This window comes from Urocitellus parryii, chromosome X (genome assembly GCF_045843805.1).
Source record: "Urocitellus parryii isolate mUroPar1 chromosome X, mUroPar1.hap1, whole genome shotgun sequence".
In the NCBI taxonomy this organism is placed as follows: domain Eukaryota; kingdom Metazoa; phylum Chordata; class Mammalia; order Rodentia; family Sciuridae; genus Urocitellus; species Urocitellus parryii.
Window position 1 is genome coordinate 75,260,738 of NC_135547.1, and position 18,208 is coordinate 75,278,945.

At 49.4% G+C, this 18,208-nt stretch overlaps 1 protein-coding gene across 6 annotated transcripts in view; it reads left to right on the forward strand.

Moving 5' to 3' along the window:
- The first annotated feature begins 1,841 nt into the window (after positions 1-1,841).
- The window catches only part of Dlg3 (discs large MAGUK scaffold protein 3), a 53,550-nt gene continuing 37,183 nt past the window's right edge, over positions 1,842-18,208 (forward strand). For 2 of the 6 annotated variants that reach the window (XM_026399968.1, XM_026399969.1), the window contains exons 1-10: positions 1,842-2,198; positions 5,233-5,286; positions 5,553-5,603; positions 6,012-6,136; positions 6,353-6,522; positions 6,831-6,967; positions 7,294-7,438; positions 8,182-8,341; positions 9,958-10,114; positions 10,504-10,606. In XM_026399968.1, coding sequence (XP_026255753.1) covers positions 1,842-2,198; positions 5,233-5,286; positions 5,553-5,603; positions 6,012-6,136; positions 6,353-6,522; positions 6,831-6,967; positions 7,294-7,438; positions 8,182-8,341; positions 9,958-10,114; positions 10,504-10,606 — 1,459 coding nt within the window. Of the gene's footprint in view, positions 2,199-5,232; positions 5,287-5,552; positions 5,604-6,011; positions 6,137-6,352; positions 6,523-6,830; positions 6,968-7,293; positions 7,439-8,181; positions 8,342-8,849; positions 9,057-9,957; positions 10,115-10,503; positions 10,607-18,208 lie in introns of those variants that run through there. The other 4 variants (XM_077793547.1, XM_026399970.2, XM_077793548.1 and 1 more) reach the window with 3 other exon arrangements.

The window sequence follows — 18,208 nt, forward strand, 5'->3', positions numbered from 1 at the left end:
TCTGGCCATTGCTGAGGCTGGCTTTGAACTTTAGATCCTCCTGTTTCAGGCTCCTGGAGCTGCTGGGATTACAGGTGTATTACACTGTGCCCAGCTCTACTTTTTCTTTTATCTATGGCACTTATCACCACATGCATTATACCATTCACTTTTTTATTGTGTTTACTTTTGTCTGTGTCTCCTCATGAGAATGTAAACTCCCCAAGGGCAGGGATTTGTTTGTTTTGTTCTGTTCTGTTTGCAAGTATATCTTCAAATCCTAGATTAGTGGCATGGATATTTGTTGAATTAAGGAGGAATCTCTGTAACTCTAGCATGTACATCAAGGTGTTGTCCAAAGTAGGTGGCTCTATGAATGTTTGTTGAATTGAAGTGAGACCTAGGCTTTGCAGCAGAACTTAGAATAGATCCATTATACTAGAATGGTTCAGAGCATAGCCCCTGGAGTCAGATGGCAAGGATTTACATCCTGATTCTGTTATTTTCAGCTCTGTTATCTAGCTTTGTTAACATCTCTGGTCCTCAGTTTCTTGTCGGAAAAATCAAGGTAATAATGTTACTACCTTGGTAGGATTTTGGTTTGCACATAAAGCACTTAAGATTTCGTAAAGTCTCAATCATTGTAAGCTAAAGACAAAAGCAGAACAACAAGAGACAGTCTTCCTGCTTTCTTACCCTCCTCCCATCCCCCAACAGGCTGCATGAGCCATGAGAGGCAAAGGAGATGTCTTTTGGATGGGTATTCTCAAGTTCTTCTCTGGACCCGCAGAATGACTTCTCTCACTTCAGGTCTCTTACCTTTTCTCCTATCCTGGACTCTTTCCTCTTAGAATCCAGAAGCTCCTTCCCCCATCATAACCATGGCAGAATGGAATGGAGGGACAGGAGTATGTGGACCAAGGACAAGTGCTTGGAGTTTTCTACTACTGCCTGTTCTAGGATTGAGTCCCTCAGTGGTGATGTAAGAAGGTCAAGTGTGAGGTTCACAGTCATTTCAGGGCCTAGAGGATGAGAGAACAATAGTCCTGAGGAAGAGGTATTGACAGGAGAGCAGGCCTCATATGCTACCTTATATGCTTGTCCCCTGTAGGAAAGAGCACTTTTCTCACTCTGTTCCAACGTCCTTTCGGTCAGTTCTGCTCCCTCAAGTCTTTACTTCTGGTGGCCCCAGATCAGAGCAAGCCTGGGGACCCATTGAGCATCTCTGTGCAACTCCCTCTTGGAGGTGGGGTGGGGCGGAGTGGAAGGGGAACGGGCTAAAATTGGGGACATAGGGGGATGAGATCGCGCGCTCGAGCTTTCCTTTGGTCCAAGTCCTCTGCTCCTACACTAGGGGGACAGTACCCCAGAGATCCGAGGAGCTGGGGCTGAGCCTGGGGACGCTGCTGCCTCTGTTCCTTTAAGGAGCTGCTGTTTAGCATTCCTGCCGCTGCCGCTGCCTGACTCTGCGCCCTGATTGGCTGGAATCAACTGAGAAGGGAGCCAGGGAGAGATGCTCTTGACTCCACTCAGATCCATCCTGGGGACCAGAGCAGAAGCGGTCCTCGTTGCACCCAGTCTCTGCTTGGGCTCCCGCTTCTTCTTTGCCGCTGGGCCTTGGCCCAGAAGCCACGACGGGCGACACGGAGCCACCAGTGCTGGAGGGGGAGCCATGGGTGCGGGGCAGCGTGGGGGCAGAGGCCCCCGGACGCCCTCCCGGCCCCAGGCCCCGCTCTGCCCGGGCGCCCCCACGGGTGCCCCCCCCTTCCTGGTCCGAGCAGTGTGAGTGTGCCCGGGAGCCCGGCGGCGGCGGCGTGGAAACTGGCGTGGGCTGGGGGGTCCGAGCTGCGGGGGGCAGTGCCATGCACAAGCACCAGCACTGCTGTAAGTGCCCCGAGTGCTATGAAGTGACCCGCCTGGCCGCCCTGCGGCGCCTCGAACCTCCTGGCTACGGGGATTGGCAGGTGCCCGACCCCTATGGGCCAGGTGGGGGTAATGGGGCCAGCTCCAGTTATGGGGGCTACAGCTCGCAGACCCTGCCCTCACAGGCAGGGGCCACCCCCACTCCTCGCACCAAGGCCAAGCTCATCCCCACCGGCCGGGATGTAGGGCCAGTGCCCCCTAAGCCAGTTCCAGGCAAGAGCACCCCCAAACTCAACGGCAGTGGCCCCAGCTGGTGGCCTGAATGCACCTGTACCAACCGGGACTGGTATGAGCAGGTATGGACCAGCGGAGGTGGGGGGCGCTGGTGGGGCAATCCAGGAGGGCTGGAAAGTGGGTGCCTTAGAGGCCTGGGGTGCAGCAGGGATTGCTGGGGCTCCAAGCCTGTGGATCCCCGAGCCTTAGCATTGCAGCTGGGCAAAGAGAGGTGGTTGGGAACGTGCGGTTCTCTGTGTGTGTGTGTTCAGGGGGTCTCCATTCGGAGGGGATTGGGAGGAGCTGTGTGTGTCAAGGGGTGAAGGTATGGCGGAGGGGCACATTTTCCTGTGTGGGGGAATTGGGTTTGTCTCAGTGCGGGGGTTTGGCAGTGTCTCTGTGTCTGGCAGGGGGCGGGAGGTTCTGCGGGGGTTGTGTGTGTCTCCACAGGAGGGGAGGAGGGGGCACGGTACTCTGCGTAGGGGGGACATATGTGTGTGTGTGTATGTATGTTGGGGTATGTGGAGGAAGGCAATAGAGCGCCTGTGAGTCTTATGTAGAGAAGCCCATGTGCCCGCCTTGCTGAGCTTCATCCCTCGATGCCATGAGTCCTCTCAGTCCCAGTCCCTTTGTGTGTGAATGTGCACATGGACGTGTGGGGATGTCTCTCTGAATGTGGAGGTGTCTCTATAGATGAGGCTGCAGGGATAGCTGGGTTTGCCCATGTGTGTGTGGTTACATGTATATGTGTGTGAGCATGTGGCTGCCAGAGTGTGTACCCGTGTGTGTGTGTGTGTGTGTGTGTGTATGTGTGTGTGTGTGTGCCTGTGTGTGTGTCTGTGTGTGTGTTGTCCCTGGTGAGCAGCGCTTGACAGGCAAGGGAGGGGAGGGGGAGGAGGCGAGAGACACGTCCCAAGCAAGGCTGAGAGGCTGCTGAGAAGGACAGACTCTTTTGTCCAAGCAGCTCTGAAGTGTGTGTGCTGGGGGTTGGGGGGGGGAGGTGAAGCAAGCTTTCTCGCTCCAGAGCAGGCATGGTGCCTGGAGCCAAGCAAGGGGCAGCTGCCCTGGTGCAGGGACTGGCCCCAGTAGGGCATGTCCCCCTTGGGCAGCTCCAGATGTGGGAGAACTTAGCCCCCCAGTCCTGACTTGGCACAGCTTGGGAGCCTCTGGGTGCTGGGCACAACTCCGGCTTCCACTCCCAGACTAAACTGCCAGCTTAGAAAATGGAAGGAGCATCTGTGGGAGAAGCAGCAAAATGGAGGCTGGGCCGGCAGAGCCAGGTCCCTGGCATGCATGGCGGAAGGCCTGTCTGGCTATTCGGCTCTGCAGCCCCTAGGGTGGGGAGAGAGGAGGAGGAGGCTTTGCTGTTGAGGGCAGGTGCTGACTGCCCCAAGCTGGTGACCTGTTCTGGCTGCCTCTGTCTTCCTCTGGGGATAGGATGTGCTCTCGCTCAGAAGCAAAGGTGGGGACTTCCTGGAGAGAGGAATCCTCAGTTCTGGCCTTCTGTCTGTCCATACTTACTGTTTCCTGTATCCCTTGCCTCAACCCCTTGACTTTGCCCCTTGCCCTCTCCAGCAAGTCCCCTTCTTTCCTTTGCCCCTCTGTCATTTGGCCCTTCCATTGCAAACACTTTCTTATACTTGTCCTGCCCAGCTGAAGACAGGTACCAATCCCAGGGCTATACCAGTTGGCTAAGATGTCTTTCCTGGAGCTGATCCCTGGATGACTCCTTGGCCCTGGAAGCAAGGTCCCTGAGTGAGGGTGGAGTGGGGACTAGAGGGTAGACCAATGGGAAGTGGAAGTCTCTGGGTACCACTTGAACTGGGTTTGAGGCATGGCTTGTCACATGTGGGCACACATGGTACACCAGATGCATACAAGAACCAAATGGGTGTCCTTTTGCTTGTGTGTCTGTTGCATGGTACTTCAAGCAGCTGTGTTGGTTCTGGGTCTCTGAACATACCATCCGTTCTTCCTCCTGGGATCAGGAACAGGGTGAAGCTGTAGCTGGAGACCTCTAATCTCCTTCCAGGGCTGCAGGGCATGAAGTCTTGGGAGCCATATCCCCAAAGGGCGGAGGCATGACTAGCCTCTCTCTCTCTCCCCCCTGTCTGCTTGAAACTAAAGCTGCAGGGGGTGGAGGTAGGAAGGGGAAGCACAGCAGGGTGCTCAAAGGAGCCCCCACTCTGGTTTTCTAGCTCTCTTCTGGAGTGGAAGCTAGGGATTAGGAAAGGGACAACATAGCCAACAAAAGATGGGGGGAGGTGCCAGATTGCCTGGGGAGAGAGGCAAGAGAACTTCTTCATTCTTGCAGATGAGATTGGGAACCAGGGAGCAGGTGCTACTTGTTTGTCCAGAATCAGATTTCCACTTGAAAAGTGGCCACATATAAGTCCTGTCTGGGAGGCCATCTCTGTGGGTTGGTCAAATCAACCCTGCATTTCTGACCCCTTCCATTGCCTCTCCATGGCTATTGTGTATTGAAGACCACGGAATTCTGCTGGTAATCAGTCTGTGGGTCACCATGTTATCCCTCACCTCATGAAGAACAGTGTCTACTCTGTTCCTGTCCAGCCCTGGCTTTGCCTCTGAATCCTGACTAGATCCCACCCTGGCCATTTCTGCTGGAACATACAAAGAATCAACAGTCCCTTGGTAGAAAATGGATTAGGACTTTGACTTTTGTCCAGTCCTGGGGAATTGGGTTGTTGGAGCCCCTGAAGATGGTGTAGAGTAAGGGTTCATAAGGTACTCTGAAGGGGACAACTTTCCTTTTTTCCCATGAGTTCTTCTGGAGAAAGGGGATGATGGCCTTGACAGCTTGCTTTAATCCAAAGAGCACCTGGATATCCAGGTTCTAGGACCTGCTCTACCACTAACTCCCATTGTGCCCTTAGGCACATTCCACATCCTCTCTTGGATGTCACCATCTGTCACATGAGGGGGTTAGATAAGATGTTGTCTGCTTTCTTACATGGTAGGACTCTATGGTCCACAAGTCAGGGGGAGCTATGTTCAGAAGGGGAGGGGTTCTCTGGCCAGACCTCTGGGTACCCCCTATGGAGCAGGGTGTGGTGCAATTTGCCCCCCACGCTCCATTTCTGCCACCCCCCTTAGGCCAGCCCTGCACCCCTCCTAGTGAACCCTGAGGCCCTGGAGCCCAGCCTCTTGGTGAGTGCACCACTGACTGGCTCAGTCCCAGACAATTGATCTGAGCTAAGTAAGCAGCTGGGTTTGGCCTGATATGGTTGGATGTAAGGGGAGGGGAGTGGCCCCCTTGGGGTCAGCCTGTCCCCATCTGTGGCCTAGAGGTGACCTGGGATGTATGTGGGCCCTCTACTCTGTGGGAGTGGGGGAGGGGAGGAGGCAGGTTGACCAAAGGGCTGATGACTGGGAGGGCAAGAGGCACTGAGCGAGCTGCCTGTGTCTTCCCCTAGGTGAATGGCAGTGATGGCATGTTCAAATATGAGGAGATAGTACTCGAACGGGTGAGTCTGCCTGTGGGAAGAGGATGAAAGGGGAGGAGAGGGCTGAAGTCAAAAGAGGGGAGGACCTTGAACACCAGTTTCAACACTCATGAGGAACCTGCACTGAGAGGACAGGGAAACAGCAGCCTTCAGAGCCACTTCACTGCATCAATCAATCAACTCCCTAACAAATATTAATTGACCTTGCTCGCTGAGGCCTGGGGAATTGGGGAGGGGATGGGTTTGCTGAGGCCTCCCTGCCAGAATGGTCAGCACAGGCTGGGAGCCTGCTGAGTTTCTGACAAATGTCCACCAGCCTACCAGGGGGCCTGGAAAATTTTCTCTGGGTCTAAAGGGGGGGGTGCTGCCTAGAACCTTCCTTTGTGCCCTCACAGTGAATATAATGTGCCCTTCCACCCCCTTCCACAGGGCAACTCTGGCCTGGGCTTCAGTATTGCAGGTGGCATCGACAACCCCCATGTCCCTGATGACCCTGGAATCTTTATTACCAAGATCATCCCTGGTGGAGCAGCTGCCATGGATGGAAGGCTAGGGTGAGAGATACTGGAAGCAGAATTGTGGGTGTCAGGGGTGGGATGGAGAGGAAGGGAGGAGGGCCAGCCTGGCAGGATGACCCTTCCATTAGATCTGATATGGGGAGAGGGAGAGGATGGAGGAGGAGGAAGAGGAGGGGGCAGGAGGGGAAGGATGTGGGAGAGGGGGTGGAGGGGCTGTGGCACAGTGTCATGCCTCTCGGGCTTCCCCCGCAGGGTGAATGACTGTGTTCTGCGGGTGAATGAGGTGGACGTGTCGGAGGTGGTGCACAGCCGGGCCGTGGAGGCGTTGAAGGAGGCAGGTCCTGTGGTGCGGTTGGTGGTGCGGAGGCGACAGCCCCCACCCGAGACCATCATGGAGGTCAACTTGCTCAAAGGGCCCAAAGGTGCGGCCCTCTGGGTTCCTGTGCTCTAGCCAGAGCCCCGGCCCCAGGTCTTGACTGGCCCCATGGGGAATGGAAGGGAATGGCCTTACTCCTTGTGTGACTCCTCCAGTTCCAGCTCATAGCTTTCTTTCTTGACCTCAGGTCTCACCCTTACTGACCTTGGGATGGCAGCCTAGTGTTTGGGATTCCTGGGGGGTGCTCCTGAGGGGCCAGTGGGTTGGCTGGAGGAAGGGAATTAGCTTTGGGATTGACCAAACACTCTAACCTGCTCTGTGACCCTCTCTCACTCCCTGCTGACTATCTCCCAGGCCTGGGTTTCAGCATTGCTGGGGGCATTGGCAACCAGCACATCCCGGGAGACAACAGCATCTACATCACCAAGATCATTGAGGGGGGAGCTGCTCAGAAGGATGGACGCCTACAGATTGGGGACCGGCTGCTGGCGGTGAGACAGGCTTCATGGGGATGCCCAAATGGTAGGGTGGGGAGGAGGAGCTCTAGCACCCTGTCATTCCACCTAAACCTCACTGGGGATGAGGCATCTTGGGGTACTTCAAGAATATCTTCTCATACCAAGTCCCTAGTTCTCTCTGTGTCAGAGGCTCCCTCACCTGCTCTTTCCCTTCCCCCTGCTTGTCTTGTGTCCTCACAGCACTATACTTGGACCTCTGTTAGCACACCATTGAATTTCATTGCAAGGGCACCCCTCCGGAGCCTAGAGAGAGGCCTTCCTTTCTCCCAATTCCCAGGCTGAGGCTTCTCCCTTTCTAGGTGAACAACACCAATCTACAGGATGTGAGGCACGAGGAAGCTGTGGCCTCACTGAAGAATACATCTGATATGGTCTATCTGAAAGTGGCTAAGCCAGGCAGTCTCCACCTCAACGACATGTACGCTCCCCCTGACTACGCCAGCAGTACGTACTCTCTGGCTCCTGTCCCTGGCCTCAGGCTGTGCTCCTGGGTTTGGGGAGGGGAAGTTGTTTGTGTCCCTTGTGAAGAGAGGAAGTGGGGGGGCTGGGATTGTGGCTCAGCGGTAGAATGCTCGTGTAGCATGTGTGAGGCCCTGGGTTTGATCCTCAGCACCACATTAAAAGTAAACAAATAAAATAAAGATATTGTGTCCAACGACAACTAAAAAAATATTTTTTTTAAAAAAAGAGGAAGTGCAGGAGATAGTGCTCAGAACTGAGTCCAGATCCCAGCTCTATCCCTTGGAGCTGGGTGCCCTTGGACAAGTCCTTTTCACCTGTCTTTACTTTCCTCTTTGGCAAAAAGCTAATGATATATGTGCTGCCTTCCTCATAGGACTGGTGCAAGGATCAAATGAGATCATGGAAGAGAAAGCCCTTAGAAAACTGTATTAGGCTACAGAGATGTGAGGGATTATTATTAGTCACACCTCTAGTCAGGCCTTTCTTTGTAGACTGCCTTGACTTCAGCTCTTTCTAAGAGTTACAGGAGTGAGCCCAGGATTTAGAAAGGGACTGTGGAGGAGGAACCCTAGGGGGTGGATGGCCAAGGGAGGGGGGTGCCTAAGGAATCAGCATCTCTTCCTAGAGACCTGAGAAGGGGTGTGAGGGAAATTCCTTGGAAGGGGGTTGGGGTAGGTACCTGCCTGGAACAATCCTGAACTTTTCTCTCCCTTTCTTGACCCCAGCTTTTACCGCCTTGGCTGACAACCACATAAGCCATAATTCCAGCCTGGGTTATCTCGGGGCGGTGGAGAGCAAGGTCAGCTACCCGGCTCCTCCTCAGGTCCCCCCCACTCGCTACTCTCCTATCCCCAGGCACATGCTGGCCGAGGAGGACTTCACCAGGTAAGACCCTCGCCCCATTCATCTGGCCCATGGAAGGGGGTTGGAGAGGAATCATTTCTGGCCTGCGACAGGCCTCTTGCAAAGAAGAGTATCCAGTCCTCATTGCCCCTAGCTGTGACGTCTTGGCAGGGGGCCCCTCTCTGACCTAGAGAGGAACAGAGGTGGCTGCAAAGACAAGTTCTACCATCAGGGGGAGCGCCGACCGAGTGGCCCCGATCCGAAAGTGCAGATAAAGGGTAGGGTGGAGCGTTTAGGGGCTGAGGAGGTGGGGGCTGTGGGTTTTCCTGCCTTGAGATAGTTTGCACCCCCGCCCCCCCCACCGTGTTCCAGCCACTCCAAATTATTGAAGAAAGCAGTTCAGCCAGTGGGGTTGGGGGGATTCTGAGAGGCCAGCAGTCCGGGTGGCCTCACGGGGAACGGCCCCGCCCCACCGTGGCGGCGGCGGCTGAGCCCCGCGGTGGAACTGGTCAGGCCAGCCGGGATTCCGGGGGACAGGTTTGCGGGGTGGGGCCTGGTAGGCTGCTGGGCAGACTGCGGTGGAGCCGGAAGGGTAGGCAGACAGGGGGAGAGCCAGAGGAGCCATGGAGAGGGCCCGCAAGTTCTCAGGCTCCGGCTTGGCCCTGGGCTTGGGCTCGGCCTCAGCTTCGGCCTGGAGGAGGGCTTCGCAGAGGTGGGCCTGGCCGCTCCGCTCCCTGCGGCCTGGAGGGGATGCCAGGTAGGAGTGGAAGGTTGGGAACCAGAGCATCGGGGACTCAGGGAGGGAGCCTCACATCTGAGACTGGGACCGAGAAAGGGGGACCCTCATTTGGGACTCAGGGCTTCTCTGAGGAAAGATGCTAGTAATAAGTGGGCCTGGAAATGTGCTGAGAGTCGGGTTGTACGTGAGTATATGTGTGGAAGTTTGCTCTCACCTGATCACACTGTGACCATTTAGAAAGGGGTTCCACGGATATGATTAGTTTTAGTCACATTTTTCATGTGCTTATCCCCTTTCTTCATGATCCCTAAGCATCATTTGAGAACCTGGGATTTCTTCATCTCTGTCTCCCACATCACCTATTAGGGGTACCTAGTGGTTTATTAAATATGTTCTTGGGGAAGGTAGGAAGGGTCATGGTTGGTGGGTGGAAATTTGAGATGGCAGAGGGGCAGATGTGAAGTAAGTATGCACATTTTGTGGATGGTAGGTGCAGTCAACTCAGGGTGAGTCCACTGTCCCTGACATGTTCCTCTTCTTGTGGCCCAGGGTCTGTGACAGGGTCCATAGGATAGGAGGCTCTGGGGAGGAAGAGGACTGGTGAGTGGGCTCTGGGATTTGGGTTCTAGAGTTCAGGGTACGGGTTTGTTGACCTGATAGAGAGCTGTCCATTGGGAAGTTGATGCCAAGGCCTCAAGAACAAGGAGAGAAGAGGAACTGAAACTGGGCATCTGACAACAAAGAGCAGTCAAGCAGGTTTCAGGAGATGAAGGGAGGAACAGGGCATCATACATATAGACCTAAGTCCTTACTCCCTACAGCATGTATGGGTCCTTTTCCAGGCTGGCCCTGACAGGGACAACAGTTCCTATCTCCTTTTGTCCTGACCTCCATTGTGTCTCCATTCCTTTCCCACCAGAGAGCCCCGCAAGATCATCCTACACAAAGGCTCTACAGGCCTAGGTTTCAACATCGTAGGAGGAGAGGATGGAGAAGGCATTTTTGTCTCCTTCATCCTGGCAGGAGGCCCAGCCGACCTGAGTGGGGAGCTGCGCAGGGGAGACCGGATCTTATCGGTGAGACAAAGGCGAGGTGGGAGGATGGGAGCTGTGCCAGTCTGAAAGGGAGGAGGGGAGACCTTGCTTCCTTAAAGAATGCTTCTTGAGATGAGGCAAGAGCTAAGGACTAGAGAAAACATACATTGTCTTTATAGATATCCTTAGTGAGGGACAGGGGACCAAGACCAGACTTATCCTTAAGGAGGAAATGAATATATCTTGGATCTTAACCCTGATTGGCATTAGACTCCTACAAAGATAATTATTGCACTACAGATGTTGTGTCCTTCAGGTTTCATTTAGGGGGCAATGATGGAATTTTGAGAAAGACATTTCCTTCTAACTGGTAGGACAGAGGACTTCCTTTCTTGCTTTTGGAGTGGCTCATGACTCCTCTCTTTGGTCAGGTAAATGGAGTGAACCTGAGGAATGCAACTCATGAGCAGGCTGCAGCTGCTCTGAAACGGGCTGGCCAGTCAGTCACCATTGTGGCCCAGTACAGACCTGAAGGTAGGAGAAGGGAAGGTGGGAAGAGAAGCTTTGGCTGGGGAGTTTGCACTTATGCTAATTATTGGTGGTACAGAGCCACTTGACCAGGTCCCTGCTATCCTAGTGCAGTAATCTCTTTGTCTCTCCTTTTCCTTCTGGACAGGGGTTAGTTGGGGAGGCTTTGAAGGCTGTGCTCAGACCCTACTGATGAGGGATGCAGTGCAACAGAAGGCCAGTAGTGGGCAGCAGCCTACGGATTGAAGCACAGAGATTAGGGCAACTGGAAAAATGGGAGGGGAGGCGGAGAACTCAGAGGTGAAGACAGGGAACTGTGTGCCCTGTAACAGAAGAGCAGCTCTGGATTAGAAGGCCCACAGGGAAAAAGAATTCCCATCTCTTAAGGGGTCTTGAGCCAAACTTCTCTGACTCCACCCCCTCCCCTCACCTAGAAGGCCGGTAAACATGCTGAAAGGGGATACTGCGCCCTTGGGGTAGGGCGTCGGGAGTCGACCACCTCTCGCTTTGGGGATGCGTGCCTTCTTTGTATTCTCAGCAAGTAGTGCCCTGGTTGGGGTGAATGGGCGGGGCCAGTTATTACAAATGAAAGCGTTTGATTGGCTGAGGCCAGAAGAGGCCCAGGTGCTGGTGCCGAGGTGAGCTGCGAGAAGGCGCGCCCTATCCTTCAGGCCGGCGGGATGACCATTGGCCGGCCGTGCTCGGCCTCCAGGCACACGCCCCGCCCCCTGACCCAGGCGAAGGGCGGCGGGCGCCCCTCCTTCTCCCCCTTGCGCGCCTCAGGCGTCTCCTCCTCCTTCTTCCCCTCCCCCTCCTTCTCCCTCATTCTCTCTCCCCTCCTCCCGCGCGCCCCGCTTTGTGTCCGTGGTCTCCCGCGCGGGACGGAGGGACTGGCTGGAGCTGGTTCTTTCTCAGCACTAGACCTGGACTCCGACCCGGCGCCAGGTGAGGTGGGGCGGACGGGGGTCAGGCCCCCTCACAGTCCCCCCCCCCCAGCCTCTCTGCGGTTCTGTTCTCAGTCTCTTTTCCAACACTTCGTCCCCAACTCTGCCTTCTTCCCCGAATACTTTCACCGCGGGCCCCCAGCCCCCTTCTGAGCACCTCCTGAGGGTCCCTCTCTGGCCCCAGGCAGCACTGCGCGGTGTTGCTCTGTCCACTGGGTCCTGTCTGGCCTTCACCTCTTTGCCATCACCTCTCCTCACCCATGAACTGTGCCCCCCTCGCACCCCAGAGCCTCAGTGTCTGCATCCTCCTTCCTGCTGGCTGCTGCGCCCTCTTTCCCTGAGGAATTTTCTAAACCTTCCCCTTCCCCCACACACGTTTCACCTAACCTCGGGGAACACCAGCGATTGGGTTGGTATTCTAGTGCCCCCTTCCTTTTGTTAGTAAAGGTTTCATTCCGTCTTTCGCCTCCCCTTCCCTTTGTAAGCCTGGCCTTTGTCCCTTAGAGGTACAGCGCCTGGGCTCCTTGGACACCTAGGCCCTGTGATCTGGTTAGTAACATGAAGGAGGGGACCTGTCTCTAGCAGGTGCTCTAGTTCTGTGAGGAGAAGGGGAGAGACAGACAGTGGGAGCCCGGGGACAAAGTTGAGAGGGCTCGAAAGTGTCCACCTTTGTCCTTTCCGCCCCCTCCCCCACGCTGGTTCAGTGCCCCCAGGGCCTGAAGGGGAAAAAAAAGAGAGAGCCTGCTACCTTTTGCGTGACTTCTTGGATAGGGACACAGACGAGTAGGGAGGTAACTACCAGGAGATCTTGTTGGTCTGAGGTAGTGGGAAAGAGGGATGCAAATGGACACTTTGAGTCATTTCTCTCCATGTTTGGCATTCAGCTTACTGACAAGGATCACACCTTAGGGTTATTGTTTTCATCATTTATGCGTGTGCTGTTTGCTTCTCAGTAGAGAGCTAACCCTAACCGTTGGATTTTTATTAGTAACTAATATTTATCCATTACATGCCCACAACTTAGACAACTTAGTTTCTGCAAAGGAAATGGTTTCTCTTGCATAGTTCTGAGTGTGTGTGTGTGTGTGTGTGTGTGTGTGTGTAGGAGAAATTGATGTTTCTTTCACTTTTACTCTCTGATGTTGGGCACATGGAAACAATACTGTGAATTTGTTTGGTGGTGGTATATTGGAAACTGGTGACTACATGTTTCTGTGACTTGTTGGGGAAATGCAACTGGTTTGTATAAAAAGTTGTAAATTATCCAGGGTAGAGGGATTCCTGTGGTGTTCATTTGCTCTCTGAGCATATTTCTGAGAGTTGAGGTTGAGGTGCTATCTTGTGTCAGGTCTTTCTACCACTTGATACATAGGGCCTTTTTTTCCTCTTAGGATTTTAGTTGAATCACTGTTGTTAAGGCAGTGCTATCCCAATCTTATTTCTTTCTTTGGTTTGCCAAATTCAACATGGATCTGGCATTTAAAAGCTTTTTTCTTTTTTTTTATTTGAAAATGGACCCTCAGAGACAGGTCTAGAGGGACTATCAAGCATTTGCTCTGAATTTTCTTTGATAAAGTGCTTGTTTTTAAAAATAAGGACCCCATGTTGATCATTTCATAAATATATTAAATATGGTTCTTTGGAGGATTGCATCATGATGGGTATTTAAATATTGAATAATCCAAGTGTATGTGTATTGGAAAAAATGGCAGCAACTTTGCATGTTATCAGCCAAGTAAGTGTTCATTGTTTGGATTTTTTCCACATAGAATGTGAGAGCTGGAAAGGATCATGTGGTCCAACCCCTGATCCTGCAGACTGGAATAAGCACAGGACAGTCGGGATGTGACTTGCCTAAGGTCATGAAGGGGAAGTTGTCCAGGGTCAGCAATTCATTTAATCCTGAAGTCCACCAGTTGGTACATGGTTATAACAACTGAGAGACCCTAAGACCTAGTTCACACTAGAAGAGTAATAGGAAACTATTGGGGAAATAACAGAAGAGAGAGTAGGGAAGCAACAACAGAAAGAAAGATATGTGGAAAAAGGTACTGTGCACTGAGGCAATATTGCCAAACCAGAACAGCCTTTAGCGAGATAAGCTTTAGTGTGAAAGCTTAAAAAAATAGGTTTGACTAATTAGAACTGAGTAAGAACATTTTCCTCCCTTTTTAAATGACTTTAGTGAGATTTTAAGTAAATATACTGCACAATTCCCCCAGTTAAATATACAATTCAGTGACACACAGTTGTGCCTCTGTCACCACAGATAGTTTGAGAACTCTTTCATTACCCTTTTCCTTTTAATACATAAAGAGTGCAAGCACTGGAAGGGTGATAGGTTTAGGACAATTGCTTCCTAGTGTATCTCCTTGGACACTTAGGGGCTGGATGGCAACTTGAGAATGCTCTAAACTTGAGCTTCTCTCATATATCTGGTTTGTTTAATGTGAATTAAAGCCGTAATAAAACATAGGAACTATGTCTTTTTATTTAAACTTTGTATTGTGTCTAGTATGTGTGCTTTACAAGTGTTTTCATGATGAAGCTTTTTAAAATGTTAAAATAGAGAAGAACAAAATGATAAGGTACCATAGTGAGAGATGACGTTTGATAGTTTCGCTCCTGATTGCTCCAAACTGTTGTGGACACAGCAATCCTACCTATTAGCTAAAAATAGCATGATGTTCTTAGGCATGTATAATCCTGCTTAAAATTCAAATCAAATATTTAAACAACTGGCTCTTGCTTGGCAAAGGGTTTCTTCCAATCTATTCTAAAATGAAAAAAAAAACATATTTTTCTATGACTTGTGGAATTGCTCCATCAAGGGAAGGATGGGCTTGGTGTTATTATAACATTTTGAGATCTCCTGTATTTCCCCTGTAGTTACTATATGTCAGCCTCTGCTTATATATACTGTGCTGGTATTTTTCTGGAGAGTCTTTTGGTTTTTAGAATAGAACCTGATCTCCAAATCAAGAGGGTGAGCCAGAAATTGGTCACTAAGGTAGCTAAACTGGGAAGTGATACTTTGTGACCAGTCTTTTCAATTGCAATATAAATCCAAATAGGGTGGGGGTACACTGAGTGAGAGAGAATTAGAGTTTTTCAGTAACTTATTTTAAGGTGCTGAATAAGCATACTTATACCATGAAAACTGGGAAAGTTAGGGGCTGGGGTTGTGGCTCAGCAGTAGAGTGCCTGCCTTGCACTTGTGAGGCACTGGGTTTGATCCTCAGCACCACATAAAAACAAATAAAAATAAAGATATTGTGTCCATCAACAACTAAAAAAAGTTAAAAAAAGAAAAAACTGGGAAAGTTAGTGATCACTGTTGACAATAACTTGAAAGCATAGAAGGAATATTTTCCCTAACAACATTTAAGTAACTATCCCAACTCCCTGTGTTTGAGAATGAAGCACGTAAACATTACTGCTATCCTATCAGCATGATCTCTCTTGAGAGCCCAGAGGTGAAAAGGCAAAAAATATTCTGAAACTTATACCATCATTGTAAAAGAAGGCTAAGATGAGGAAGAAAGAAAATAAACTCCTGGTAACAGCATTTCTACACTGTGAACAACTGGAAGACAAGTTAGTATTGTATTCATCTTTGTGTCCCCAGCACCTTGTCTGGAACCTGGCACATATTTTGTTGAACTGAATTAAGTATCTATGTTCTAGACACTTTTGTAAGCATTCGTCTTTAGGTTATCCCTAAAGGATAACATCATTATCCCTAAAGGATAACCTAAATATGTGCAGGATAGGTGGTATTTTCCCATTTTGCAGGTGAGGAAAGTAAGGATGAGAGAGATTGAGTAATTTACTGAGGGTCACATAGTAAGTAAGGGGTAGAATCAAAGTTTGAAGTCAGATTTCCTGAGAACTTTGGATTCAGGATTTTTGCCATTAGGCCAGAGATATCTCCTACTGCAGTGGGAAACTGTGAACCCCTCTCTCTACCGAGATATATTTGGTCACAGCAAAAGATACCACTCTGAGATTTTTCAGGTGCCAGAAGCTGTTGTTAACAAATGGAGTTAAACCAACTCCAAAATCTCAGCTATTCAATCTTGATGGCCACAAACTCCTGACCCAAAGGAAGAAGTAACCTGGGGTAAAGGGGCTTCTGGAGGCCCCAGGGGAGACCCTTTTTCCTGCAGAAGGAAAGTGAATTTAGGACGATTACCAGGGAATGATACTGTTGGGAAAATCCCAGGAGGAGCAACAAAGTGGGAGTTGGGTTTGCTAGACTTATTAACAAATGTGTGCAGGCTTAAGAATATTAATGCGGTAGATAGGCATTTCTCACTTCTTCAAGTGAAATGGAATTATATTTGTCATTTTTAAGTACTGGAGATGGCACCCAGGGCTTTGGTCGTGCTAGGCAAGTGCTGTACTACCTGAGCTATAGTACCCCTGTCATCATTTTTTGTTTCCTTGCAATTCACTTATTTAAAGGTATATATTAGTGATCTATAGAATGTTCACAAAGTTGTACAACCATTGTTGCAACTGATTTTTATAATCTTCACCACCCCTTTATCATTACTCCTCCCAATCTTGGTTCCAGTCAACCACTAATCTGCTGTTTCTATGGATTTGTTTATTCTGAATATTTCATATAAAAGAATCATATAGTATATCATATTTGGGAACTAACTTCCTTTACTTAGCATAATATTTCCAGTTCTTCTGTATTGTAGCATCTACTACGAATACTTTGTACCTTTTTATGTGGCTAGAATCAAAAAGACTGACAATAACAAGCTTTTGAAAATCAAAGTGAGGGCTGGGGATGTGGCTCAAGCGGTAGCGCGCTCGCCTGGCATGCGTGTGGCCCGGGTTCGATCCTCAGCACCACATACCAACAAAGATGTTGTGTCCGCCAATAACTAAAAAATAAATATTAAAAATTCTCTCTCTCTCTCCTCTCTCTCCTCTCTCACTCTCTCTTTAAAAAAAAAAAAAAGAAAAGAAAATCAAAGTGAGATCCACACCACAGAATAGAGGAAAGGGACCAGAAGATAGGGGGAAGCATAATATTCTATTATATATATTTATCACATTTTGTTTATCAATAGATGAAAAGTAGGGTTGTTTCCACTTTTTGGCTATTTCAAATAATGGCTCTATGAACATTGATGTGCCATTTTTTGCATGATATATGTTTACATTTCTCTTGGATATATATCCCTAAAGGTAGAATTGCTGGATCATATGGTCATTCTATGTTTAACTTTTAGAAAAATGGCTTGGCTACTTTCCAAGGTGGCACAGTTTCACATTCACACCAGCAGTGAGTTAGGGTTCCAATTTTCACATCTTCCCCAAAGCTTGTTATTGTCAGTCTTTTTGATTCTAGCCATCTGGTGGGTGTGAAGTAGCATCTCATTGTGGTTTGAATTGCATTTCCCTGATGTCCAGCATCTTTCATATGCTTATTGTTGACATTGGTTTGCTTTCCTGGGTCCCCTGATTTGATTTTCATCTCATTTCCAAACTGACTTGAGACTAGAGTAATCCAAACTATGTTATTACTGAGGTGATTAGAAGGAACCAGGAAGATGACTATCTCTCACTCATATCACTCAGTAGGCTGGAAGGGTTTAAGGCTTGGCTGTAGATAATTTTAGCTAGGAATGCTGACCTGATGGAAATGATAAGGCCCCAGATTTTGGGAACCAGCTTATTGAAATGTAATTCACATACCATACAGTGAATACCCATTTAAAGTGTACAGTTCAACAGTTTTTAGAATTTTCAGAGATGTGCAACTATACCACAATTGACTTTAGAACATTTTCTTTTTTTGTAGCAAAACAAAAAAAAAATCATTCAGATAGTAAAGACTCTAAATAACTTCATTGTTAATCAGTCATTATTTATTACTTGTTGATTACAATTTTCAAAACTTTTTTCTCTCCACATTTTTATAGTTGTACATAATGGTGGCATTATTATTGCATGCACACAATATAACAATATAATTTGGCTAATATTCCTCCCCAATACTTCTTCCTTTCCCAGCCTCCTCCTATCTTCTGGTCCCTTTCCTCTATTCTGTGGATCTCACTTTGATTTTCATGAGATACTCCCCCCCACCAACTTTAGAAATTTTCATCATTCCAAAAGGAAGCCTTTTCCCCATTACCAGTCACTCCCCATTTTACACCAACTTCTCCCCTTCCCCCAGCCCTAGGAAACTTCTGTTTCCATAAAGTCAGCCCTGTTTTCCAGTTCATATAAATGAAATCAAACAATATGTGACCTTTTGTGTCTGGCTTCTTTTACTTAGTGCAGTGTTCTCAAGGTTCACCCATGTTGTAGCATGTATCAGTACTTCAGTCCTTTTAATGGATGAATAATATTCCATTCTGTGGTTATACCACAATTTATCCATTTTTTTGTTGGATATTTGGGCTATTTTTACCTTTCAATTATTGTGAATACTGTTGCTATGAATGTTCCTATGTGAATATTTGTGTGAACGTGTCTTCAATTCTTTTGGATTTATACCTAGGAGTAAAATTGCTGGGTCACAAGGTAACTTAATATTTTTGAGAAACTGCCAGACTTTTTCCAAAGGGTATATAACCTTTTAGGCTCTTCCTGTGTTGTAAACTTAGAAGAAAAAAATGTTAAGCTTTTTTCAAGT